Here is a 12095-nt window from a genome sequence, read left to right on the forward strand (position 1 = left end):
GAAGCTCATTTATCTCAGTGCAACTGTACATGCAGTCTATATTTGCATACTAAAGTTAAGCTGCAAGTGGCTGCACAAAAACAAGAGAAAACCTTTAGCATAAAAATACTTTTGTAACCATTTACCACATTTATAGATCAACTCAACTTTCCCCATATCTTGTGCAAAGTGGCAAAAACAAATGAGACAGAAAACACTCATTTTGTTTGATATTTGATATATTAAGTGCTCTGTGATCAGTCCTGAGTCACTTACTAACTGAACTCCAATTGCTTTGCACAATTAATCTGCCCGATAGCGCACCCTTGAAAAAGAAAATCCTCTTAGTCAGGCTGCACCAGGCAGAAACAGATATTACTCATTCCATTTAAGCCAGTCTCGTGCTCTAATAAAGGTTTAAGACTTTTGAAACCATTGCTGCTACCAGCCGAAAGCATGTTCCTCAGATGAGCCAGTCTTTAATTTGTAATTAAATAGTATGACACACGGTGTTACAGATGGTCAAGCATGTGGTGCAATTGTCTGTGACTGAGCTAAGTAAACACTTTAACCTTTAACTTTTCATCTAATCTTCCTTTTTATTTCCACTGTCTTGCAGATTCTGAAAGGAGAGAAAATGAAAATATCAGTTAAAATATTATACTGTATTATATAAGTCCACACTCCATAAAGGTTCAAAGTGTCTGTTAGTTGTTAAAGAAATGGATGAAAACCTGAAAGTGAACAGAATTTGCAGTCTTTCACTAGTGATTTGTGCTTTAAATGTTTCAACAAAACATACTCGAGGCCTAAGCTTAAACGATAAATTGATGGCTTCTTTGATCACGAAATATGGAGGAACCACACTGCTGATCCGAGGCTGCCTGCCTGATGTTAATTGTCTTGAATGTCACTTTGAATTGTCAAATCTAGCTAGTGAACAACCCAGCAAATCATCACCCTGCTGTGTTCAGAGCTCAGCATTACCTGGAGCTCCTGGTGTTCTTTCAACAGCCTGTCATACTCCCTGGCGAGGCCCTCCATCTGTTTCTTCATTACATCTGCCTCTGACTGGGACTTCTTCAGACCTGGAGAGGAAAACAATGACACATGAGAACAAGGAATCCCCACCCCCCATGTCTTTGTTTACAGAAACTGACAAGTTATAAAAGCTACATTTGTTTCCAGGGAAGGTGTAGAGGACTGAAATATACACAGATATTAACCATCTCCAGAAGTCTTCAGTTCTTCTTTCAGTTTCTCCACTTCCTTCCTTAGCAGGTCCATGCCCTCAGCAGTAGCCCTATCACCCCGCCCTTCCATCAGAGTCTGATAACATAAAAATACATATATTCAAATCTTCAGTCAAATATAGTTATCCCAGTACCTCCAGTGGAAAACACAAAGCATATTCCAGGCGTACAAACTGAACAGTCAAACCATTGAGCAGGCTATAAACATTAAATATGCTCTGGATGTGGATTAAAGGTTAAAGCTGAGTTGGGTAGCATCCATTTCAATTCATCTTTATATGATTACAATCAACTGGGTACTCTGTTAATATAGCTTTAGATTATGTAAGCAACAAGCTAATATGTGCTATTAAAATCTGGACTTTGAAATTCTGTTTTATCATTCAATAACTGTGTAACTTATTCCCAGACCAATATGAGTTTCCCCACATACAGTTCAAAGTGGGTTATTGATTACAAATAACAGATCTTTGTGCAATTACCTTTTTCAACAGTTCATTGTCCTTCATGTATTTCTCAGCAGTCTGGTTAGCATTCTCAGCCTGTGCTTGAAGAGCAGCCGTAGTCCCAGACGCTGACGCCAGCTGATTAATCAGAGTGATCAGCCGCTTCATAACGCTGCAAAAACACACAAAGGTTAGAGGAAAGCCAGGTTCAAAGTCCAGGTGTTGTATTAGAGCACAGACTCACAGCCACAGGAAGACGGCAAAACCAGAGATGTACAGATTCCTCTGGGCTCTAAAAAGCTTCATGTGCAAGTGGTCGAACATATTTGGTTGCAGCTTGGCATCGGCGCCGTGCTCTTTAGATGAATACTTTCTCACTTCACGGACAGCATCTTTAAAAACCAAAGAAAAAGAAATCCCCCATAAGTCCAAAAGTAGCCTTAAAAATACAGACAGGGATGATTGTTTGCTTACCGAGGAAGAGAACAATGAGTATTATGATCATGGTGAGAAACACTTTATTCCAGAATCTTGACATCCAACTCCAGATCCTCAGATGGAAAATGCTCTGCCATCTGCACAAACATTTGAAGTCACATCACTATGGTGCACAACATAACATTTCTTACAGGATTACTACAGCTGGCAGTATATTTGACGCAGAAACAAACACTTTGCTGCCAGTGGTGAGACAAACCTGACACATATGCACAATGTCGTCATTATTCATTATTTAGTGTTTAGTTAGTACCTTTTTCAGCAATCCAAAGTACCACAAAGTGCACAATACAGATGAAGAAATGAGTTCAGGCAGGGTGGAGTGGGTGTAAATGAGTTTCTGGGGTAATTTGTAACAGAAGGATGGCAGCAAAAGTGTAAGGAAATGTTCAGAGAGACCTGCTATGATGTGTGAGTTCAAGATGTTGGCAGATTTTAATTTGAGAGTTATCAGAACAGACAAGCTTAGAAATGCATAGATCAGAGGGACATCTTAGGTTGAGATGGTTTGGGCATGTGCACAGGGATAGTGGATATACTGGACAAAAGATGTTGAGCTACTCAACAGGAGAAGGAAAAGAGGAAGACCACAGAAGAGATCCGTGAATGTAGTGAAGGAGGACATGCAGAGGGTTGGTTTGACATAAGAGATAGGATGATATGGATCCACTGTGGGTACCCCGAAACTGAGCTACCAAAAGAAGAAGAAGAAAGGATCTCCTTTGTCAACAGAGACCTGAGTGCAAAACCATATTCAACTTGAGAACAGAGTGACAGTTATACTTACCTCCTGGCAGAGATAAAGGGTAAACAGAGGATGACAATGACGCCAATTTCCACATAGAGAAAGAGAGCGACAGCTGTCCACTGCAACGTCATCTTTGCTGATGGCTTCTGAAGATAAACCAACCAAAAGACCGGAAACCTAACAGAAAACAAGAAAAGGGAAAGGAATTGGTCTCACCAGCCTCCCTCAACAAACTATCAGGTACAGAGAAGGTAAGCTACCTATCGTACGTGGCCATTTCTCAGTAATAACACTACCGTTGAAAAAGACTGCAATAATCTCGAACCCAGTCTATTCACCTTAACGGAAGCTCGCAGAGGCTTGGAGTGAACTGTCAAACCGCTGTTACTGTAACCTGGTTTCACAGCATCACCGCAACAAATACGTGCAAATAGAGTGCTCGTTTATATGTTTAACGGCTAGCTACTTTCAACGATTTCACTCTTCCATCTTTAGCCAGCGTTCAGTATCAAGCTTGCATTAACACATGAGCTAACGCTAACATGCAACTAACGCAGGTGATATAGAAACATACATTTTTTTTAACTATTTAAGACTATTGTAAGGCCTGCTATAACACGTTATGCTAGATTCCAAGTAGATATATATGAAACTTCCAAAATACCGTAAAAGCAGCAACTGAGATACTTACTAGTTAGCTTCTGAAATCAAACAGAGCAAAGTAAGTTTGTCTTCCTGCACCAGCGAGTCCTCCTACCGCCTCTTCCGAAAAAATAGCTTCCGTTGCAGTTTTTCAAAATAAAAGCTGTGGCGCTATTACAATTTTTAATCTAACAATATAAATGCGGTCCGTCCTATGTACAGTTATTTTCCACAGTTATTGCTATTCATTTTTAAACTGTAGTGCTGTTTGAACACCCCTTTCATTTCATGATATTGAAGATTTTCGTTATAGGGAAGATTGTGACATTTACGTTGAAGGCAAATAATTAATTACTTGAAGCCGTTTTTTCCTTCATGACAAGGAAATAACGAAATAAATTTCTTACACTTCATGTTGATTATCCACTCTCAGAACACTGAAATATCTTTTTCTTTTAAACCCCTGAAGCCAATAGAAATATTGCATCTCAGTAATGCTTTACATAAACTTGACAAACAAAAACAAACTACGCATGTACAGAGATGCACTCTTCCCACGATTATTCTATATTCTGTTTAATAACCTACTATCGCACACTTGCGGAAAAAAGAAAGCAACAGAGACAGAAATTGCACAGCTATAGATTAAAAAAATTTATTGAGCATAAAAACAATAACAATAAAAACTAAAGTCACGCCGTTAATTTTCAATGTGGTCATGTCCTGAGATCATGTACTGATCCATATGTATTCTGGAGGTAATCTATTACAGCTGAAGTACTGGACAGAGAATTGAACACTTTTCTCTCCGGCTGCGAGCTAACCCTCTCCAGCATGTAGATAAGATGATGGTGGAAGCATGTGAACGGAGTGCCCTGTTCAACAGATATGTCCACCCAGTCCCATATACACTGCAAAGGAGTGTCCTCATAGCCAGCAAACATGGCAGGGTTAGCAAGTAACCCACGTGCAGCCATGACACCTAATAAAAAAGATAAGAAAAAAACATGAGACAAATAGAAAGAAAACTGCCACAGTTAGAAGTATATTTGTTACAATGTTGCTGAAAACAAACATACCATCAACACCTGTGAGCTCGTGGGTCGACTCCACATCCCGGAGATACTTTATGTCGCCGTTGGCAATGACAGGGACAGAAACACTGTCTTTAATTGTCTTTATAGCATCGTAATGGACTGGTTGGTGGCGTTCTTCTGTTGTACGACCATGGACTGTTATCCATGACACACCGGCTGATTCAGCCTTTTGACATAGATCCACTGTCTGCCTTAGGTCCTTGTGAATTCTGTGAAAGATAACAGTAACGGTATTAATATACCAATAATAAGTAGGATCATAATCATAACTAGTATTGTTTTAAATAATCTTCCTTCGGTTGCTCCCTTTAGGGTTACCAGGGCAGACCATCTTTCTCCATCCCACTCAGTTTCTAGCATCCGCTTCTGTCACACCAACCCTCTGCATATCCTCCTTCACCACATTCATGGTGCTCTTCCTCTTTTCCCCCTAACTGGCAGCTTCATATTCAACATCCTTCCACTAGCCCGTCTCTGCTCATGTCCAAACCATCTCAACTTTGCCCCTCTAACTTTTCCTCCAAACTGCTCAATCAGAGCTGGCCCTCTGAGGTACTTGTTTTTATTCCTGTCCACCCTGGTCACTCCCAATGAAAATCTGAACATCTTTAGCTCAACCAACTTCAGCTCCGGTTACTGCCTTTTTGTTAGTGCCACACTCTCCAAACCATAGCAGGTCTCACTACCATCTTGCAAATCTTCCCTTTCCCTCTTGCTGCTATCCTTCCACAAATCACCCCCTGACACTCGTCTCCACCCTGCCTGCACTCTCTTCTTCACCTCTCCTATGCACTGTCCATTGCTCTAGATGATTGACCCCAGGTATTTAAATTCATCTACCTTCACACCCTCTACATCTTGAATGTTCACCATTCCACCTGTCTCCTTCTCATTCACAAACATCTATTCTGCCTCACTTTTATTCACTTTAATTCCTCTTCTGTGCAGTGCATACCTCCACCTCTCCAGCCGCTCTTCCATTTACTCCATACTGTGCCTAAACAGTGTCGTTCACAAACATCACTGACAGGTACAGTTATAAAGTTATATATTATAAAGGGGTCATAATTCTTCAAAAAGAAACAAAGCTTAGTATGTGTGGCTTTTTTTTTTTTTTTACCTTATTTTAATTGATGCTGTGTAGTTTGGATTGTCCACTTGATTTCTGACGTGTCTCACCATGTCTTTAACAAGTTCTGGCTTGTTAATGAGGCATGCACCATACCCAGCTGACATAGCCCACCTGAAAACAACACACAAGAAAGATACTGAAGCGTTCTGAGTACACTGAGTTTACTAGATTTGTACCTAACTACTGGTCCCAGTAACTCTTAGTTACTTTCTGGAATAAAATGTAAATATTAAGAATCAACAAAGAAAAAGCTACTCTGTACAATCACATTGTTTAAATAATGAAAAGTGACAGCATTAGTTTAAACTATCAGTAGCTGCACCTCTGGGGGCAGCCACAGTTGAGGTCAACTCCATCTGAGAAAGGTGCCACTGCACAGGCTGCATCAGCCAGACTCTGAGCATCATGGGCAGCAAACTGCACTATCAGTGGTCGGTCACCTGAGCAGATAAACAAAGAGCTGTAAACTATCATCATATCAACAATAGCAATACAGACAATACTGGCATTAGTAAATTTTACATTATGTCGCAGGGAAAATCTCTGTTTGAAGAAACTAGGTATGAAGTGCAAGAAATCAACCTAGTAGCTCATTCCAGCTCATATTACAATGTTACTCACGTTCATTAGTAGTGAATTCACTGTCTCTGGCTTTGATTGAGCGCAAGAAGTCAGCTGCAACGATCATTGGAGTGAAGCAGATATCGCAGTTGTACTTCCTAACCAAGGACCTGAAAGCAAGCCTGAAGGAAATAAATATTAGCACAGTGAGCATCATTAACTGTACACGTGTTTCACCAAAATTCATCCATAAGCAACGAAATTTGTAAATTAGTTAAAGAAATGACAGCTTTCACTTACTTTGAGTATCGAACCATTGGGGCACAAATTTTCAGTACTTGTCCCTTTTCAAACATGTCCATGACACTCGTGTTGCCGTTAGCGGTCTTCATTCTTCACATAAGCGGCCAAACGTTAGCCACGTAGCGTAACAAGCTAACTATCTCAATATGCACGTGAAGCCTTTCGCGGTTCAAATGTACTATTGTCCGACATCTATGGTATTACTTCAAGGCTAAAAGAAGACCCCACCTCACAGTGTAAAACGCCATTCTGCTAAACAGAGATACGCAGGTATGACTACATGGACCTCAAGACGACACTCACGGAAATGTGCCCACTCAGTGGTACAGGGGAGGAAAAAATGCGGGCGTGTGTTTGGGACTTATGAACTGTTACGTCATGCAACAAGATGTATGTTTATGTATTTAATCTTTTTTAATTTATTAGTTTTTGTATTATAACCTCCAAACATACGCTATAGCTATTTCGGAGTGTAATGTGTATTTTTTCAAATAAAAAATCATGAAAAATAAAGAAAATGTTGTTCGACGCCACGACCACACCTTTACGTCACGCAATGCGACCTTCAGGTTCTGCGGGGGAAGTTAGCTTTTCAGCCTTCCAAAGACTAAAGCGCGAGACTGAAGAGCAATGCTGGAATAGAAGCTTGCTGATTGATAGGTGAAATTTGAAAAGATGAAGATGTTTACGCTAAAGAAATAACAAAAAACACAGTCTGTGAAGATTTATGTTTTAAAAATAAAGTACCACCCAAATGCTTAGTAAACACCTTTTTCATTATGTTAGGAAAATTGAAAATAAGTGCAAATAGATTTATTGAAAAATGTGCGTGCGTGGAATTACAGTATAATAAGGCAAAAAGCAGAATTTGTATTGTACTAAAGAGCTTGAAAGTCAATTCTTTTGTAGGTATGCATTTATTGCACCAGAAGAGTGTTTGGCATCACTAACATGCTGAAAAATAAAGCTGTTGCCATTAAGATGCTTTCCAGAAGGTACTGCATAGTGGATGAATATATTATGGTACTTTTACATGTTCATAATTCCATCAGTTCAGACAAGATCCCAAATACAAGTGACGGAAATGTAGTTCCTTCTTGACAGCCCTCTCTCAATTGACTCAAACAGCAGATGGATAAACTGTATGGGTAGATGCAACTCGCAGGTCCTGTTTCAGGTCTTTGTTGTGTGTGTGTATATATATATATTTTTTTTTTCCTAAGAACATTATTTTCATCTGCTAGTTTGTGTTTTAGGACTGCCTGAAGAACTAATTCTCAAGAATAATAATAATAAAAAATACAACAGTCTGGTTCCTTACATGCAAAATATATGGAAGAAGTTCTAAGCAGGAGTTCATGGTTCCTTTTCTGATTAAGTCAGATCCATTCTCTTCCATTTATCCTCATCAGGGTCGTAAATCCCGTCTAACAAAGGGCGAGAGGCGGGTACACCCTGTACTGGTCGCCAGTCTGTCTCTGGGTCACATGGTTTATGAATAATGAAAAGTGAAATTATGGTGCAGGAGGCTTCTGCAACATTCATACTCTCCTCTAATCAGGGCAGACTTGCCAAAGGTTAAAAGTACTTTCTGAAGAAACTCACCTTGGGCAGCAATGCTTTAGACATATTGAACTAATGCTCACAAGGCTAATAAACAGAGCACAAACTTTAAACATGAAGAATTTTGATGAAAGCCAAATTATTGCACTTTGCCTCTGTGGCCACAAGAGGGCATTACAGTAACACAATTCTACAACAAACAAAACCAAAAAAAGTCTGACTTAAAAGGGTCAATTTACCCCACATCAAAATATATTTTAATGCTGCCGACTTAAAAAAATAAAATAAAATAAAAAAAAAATCCTGATGACTTTAGTTAGATCTTCAGATTTAACAAGGCATTGTCTGGACAATAGGTTAGACACTAACTAGCATTTGATCTGCAACCATGAAATAGTTCAAAACAGTTTACAAATGTAAATTAGAGGTCAGTCATTCCCTTTTTCTCACTCCATATAAAACATACATCTTGTTCTTTTAACAAATCTCTTTATTTTAAACTGGCACTGAATATGTGACTGGTGGGGGGGGGGGGGGGAGAGAAGAAGAGTCAACCAATACACCAATTGAGATTTTAAAAAGAAATTACAAAAATACTCCTCAGCACACCACACTTGTGTAGAGACTCATTTAACCATCTGATAATAAAAAAAAAAGTCAGATCTAAAATATCAACAAGATAAATACTAACTCCAAACAGGTCACAGGGAAAGTTGTAGCAGGGGAATGCAGCTTGTTACTTTGACTAGTAAGCTAGTAAAGTATACCAACATAGTATCCACTTCAGTAAACTCCACACTCGTGATTCATCTAAACTACCTGCTTGTTCAGTTTAAGCTTACACACGATTATGAATAGAGAAGTTTCCTTAATCCATCAATATTTACATCATACAATATTAAGTGCGGCCTTTAACAGTAGCTAGAGGCAAGGCTTGCAAAGAGCTTAAGTTGTTGGCTGTGCACACAAAAAAAAAAAAAAAAAAAAAAAAAAAAAGAAGTGTTTACTGCTCTTCTGCTCCTTGAACATCCTCAGCAGTGTTAAAAGGTGCTCCTCTCTTTAGCTACAGCCTCATCGCTTTAAAGATAATTTTAAAGAAGCCACTCACACGCTTGACCAGCTTAATGCAACACAATTTGCTGAGAACAAATATGCATTGTCCTAATTTTGGTCCATATTGTTTCTACAGCTAATAAAAACAACGCATCATTACACCTCTGGAAACCTTTCAACCAACTACAACCTGAAGCATTCAAAAGTAACACCCATGCTAGTGGAGAGCTTCATTCATTGGCAGGGATATAAACATGTCCTGACATGGTCTGAATATTTAATCTACTCAAACCTCCTTTGTTCTCTGTAACATGTTATATAAACACACTTCATAAAATGATAGCAGGCTACACAAGTGTTAAAAAAAAAAAAAGACAAGACAGCAGGTCAGTGGCAACTAGCCTTAAGGGAGCACCAATATAGGGGCCGAGGGAATGACAGCATGTCCCTGGCCATCTCCCCCCGTGATTCCACTCTCACTGAGGTAACTTTCTATTGGCCACAGCATCCAGCTCTACGCTGGAGAGGAAACGCCTGGACAGCCGGTGACAGTTGTAGCTCAGCTCTGTGGTATAGATGGTGCTGGCTTTCTTGGGGTAGATGATGGTGGTGCTCTTGAACTGCTTGGGACGATGGCGAGGCTGAAACTCTAGCTGTGTCACGTAGTGGCGCCAGGTGCTGTTGGACACAGCCATAATGGTCTGCCTGCAGTGTTCGAGGCTTTGGCCCCACGGCTCCAGGCTGACATTCTGGATGAAGTGGCGGTCTGAGTCATAGTGCACTGAGGAGGTGTATCTATGGATAAGAGAGAATGCAGCGATTTTAGTCAAACAAAATACAGTAAAGCTAACTCGTGAGAAAACAGAGCCACTTTTCTCTTGTACATGCTTTTTGGGCTGTCACATCAAAGTCAACACACCTCATTTCCTTTGGTGGTAATGGATCAAGTGCTATGCCTTCCCCGAAGGACAGCGGGTGTAGCTGTGGGAAAGATCCAGCAGGTAAAGCTGGAACCTGCAAAACATGAAACAGACCCTCAGTGGATACATGGGACCTTTGGCCCAGTTCAGAGTCACAGGCGCTTTAAACAAGACGTTTTGGTTTTTTACGCATATAAACAAATAACTTTAAAAAAAAAAAAAAAAGAAAAAAAAATGTATGTTCAGTGCTGAAGTGCCCTACTTCTTTACTTAAAAGAGGGCTGTTGCCTAGTAACTTCAATAACCTCTATTTTATGTCTCAAATCAATAGCTGTGCAATAGCAACATGCATTCAAAAGTAAAACAGTCATTTTTAAGAGCAAGAGGTCAGATTTCAGGTGCAGTTCACGACCATTTGTTTTGCTCCGACAGGAAACTGATGGGTTAGATCACAGGATGTAGTGAGACACACTGGTGGTACGTACCAGGGAACCCCTTCCTTCGTCTTCGGACACAGAGCTCACTCCACCGGCTTTATCTGCGGATACAGGCAGCAGCCAGGCACTGGGGCTCGGACTAGGGGGTAAGCCAGAGTCCGGGCTATCAAGTCCTCTCTCAGCCCTGCAACTCATATCCAGAGGATCTCCTTCACATAAATTTGGCAAGTTCAAACTGCCAACCATTTCTAGGTAAAAGTTGCAAAATCCCAGCGAGTAAGAGGCAGGTTACGAAAGAGGATTCCTTCCAGCGTGCAGTCCGCCGTATTCTTCTTCTTAATTATTCCGTCACAGAGTCCCGCGGTGTAGCTGCTAACCTCTTCCCGGACAGCATTCACGGCTGCACGCTGGAAAAGTCATCAACCAGGCGGTAAATCAGTTTCCTTCCCTCCACAACTCCAAAGCCAGAAACTCGAGCTTTCGAACTTATTTATCTTAACATCTCAAAAACGCCGAGCACTTTATGTCACCTCCACGGTGAAGACATTCAGAGGGACTTGAGCAGGTTTGTCTCTGGGAAACACTGAGCTTGTCCTGCTGCCCGCGGGTCCTCTTCAAACTTCTTCCCCCTTCAAAGGGGGCTTTCAGATCCACGAACACAGGAAAGGAAACGCCTTTCGAATCACTTGAGTGGCTGCTGATTGGTCAGAAGATAATTAGCAACAAGAGACCGGGCCAGGCATGGGAACTTTTCCAGATCCTCATTCAATTGCAACCTGGCGAAATCAGGTTGATGCGTTTTCCTGGTATTGTTCGAAACGCGCAAGTGAGAAAAGAAGTAGTGTACGCCCATGTTATGAAGCATAAGGAAAAACTTTATGCTTTGCACTGTTGCCCGTGGAATACAGGCAATTCAAAGCAGTGGCATTTTGCACCTGAAGGAACTAATGCAGGAGTATCAAACATAAGGCCTGGGCACAGGAATGGCAAAGACTTTTTCCTAACACAATTTTCCAAAATGTGAAGGAGTGCATATAGATTTTGATTTTTTTTAACTGTATTTTCATAGGACTAGCGTTTCCTATTGATAAAGACCACCGCCCCACTGGCATTCATACTACACCAAAGTAATAAAAGTAATCGATACAAAAAAAAAAAAAAAAATCAGTTAACTTACAGAAAATGTTTTTTTTTTTTTTTTTTTAAATTAAGTCCACATTTTTAAAAAACTTTTTCTCCAGTTTTACACGTTTATGTTGTTTTACTGCTCTGGCCAATGTAGCATAACAGAGGGCTGCATGTGGCCCAAGATGTAAAATAATGTGCACACTAAATGCAGCCATCTATTTTGCCAATGAGGACTTATGGAGTTGGGAGACACTGATGTCAAAATGCATAAACGCAGCCAGGGAAAAGGCATCGGATAAGGTTTTGGTGTCTGCAAGCCAATTTTGGAATATATT

The 12095-nt window shown here is 40.3% G+C and overlaps 2 protein-coding genes across 3 annotated transcripts; both read right to left on the reverse strand.

The window, feature by feature from the left end:
- Nucleotides 1-479: 479 nt before the first annotated feature.
- Nucleotides 480-7014, reverse strand: LOC120719476 (tRNA-dihydrouridine(20a/20b) synthase [NAD(P)+]-like). 2 transcript variants are annotated; one of them, XM_040008662.1, is made up of 12 exons: nucleotides 6657-7006; nucleotides 6417-6538; nucleotides 6118-6235; nucleotides 5784-5906; nucleotides 4638-4872; nucleotides 2964-3070; nucleotides 2153-2253; nucleotides 1923-2070; nucleotides 1715-1850; nucleotides 1206-1308; nucleotides 967-1067; nucleotides 480-601 (listed from the first exon to the last, which is right to left on the reverse strand). In XM_040008662.1, the coding sequence occupies exons 1-12, from the start codon at nucleotides 6746-6748 to the stop codon at nucleotides 566-568; spliced, it is 1422 nt and encodes a 473-aa protein (XP_039864596.1). In that variant the 5' UTR covers nucleotides 6749-7006; the 3' UTR covers nucleotides 480-565. The 2 variants fall into 2 exon arrangements, with proteins under 2 accessions (XP_039864596.1, XP_039864595.1); XM_040008661.1 differs by lacking the exons at nucleotides 480-601; nucleotides 967-1067; nucleotides 1206-1308; ... (2 more) ...; nucleotides 2153-2253; nucleotides 2964-3070 and adding an exon at nucleotides 4197-4548 and having other exon boundaries at nucleotides 4646-4872; nucleotides 6657-7014.
- A 546-nt stretch (nucleotides 7015-7560) lies between these two features.
- Nucleotides 7561-11305, reverse strand: rflnb (refilin B). Its single transcript, XM_040008663.1, has 3 exons — nucleotides 10681-11305; nucleotides 10195-10289; nucleotides 7561-10070 (listed from the first exon to the last, which is right to left on the reverse strand). Exons 1-3 carry the CDS (start codon nucleotides 10876-10878, stop codon nucleotides 9752-9754), a joined length of 612 nt encoding a protein of 203 aa, XP_039864597.1. The 5' UTR covers nucleotides 10879-11305; the 3' UTR covers nucleotides 7561-9751.
- Nucleotides 11306-12095: the final 790 nt, after the last annotated feature.

Source organism: Simochromis diagramma, unplaced genomic scaffold (genome assembly GCF_900408965.1).
Source record: "Simochromis diagramma unplaced genomic scaffold, fSimDia1.1 OVJJ01000344.1, whole genome shotgun sequence".
In the NCBI taxonomy this organism is placed as follows: Eukaryota; Metazoa; Chordata; class Actinopteri; order Cichliformes; family Cichlidae; genus Simochromis; species Simochromis diagramma.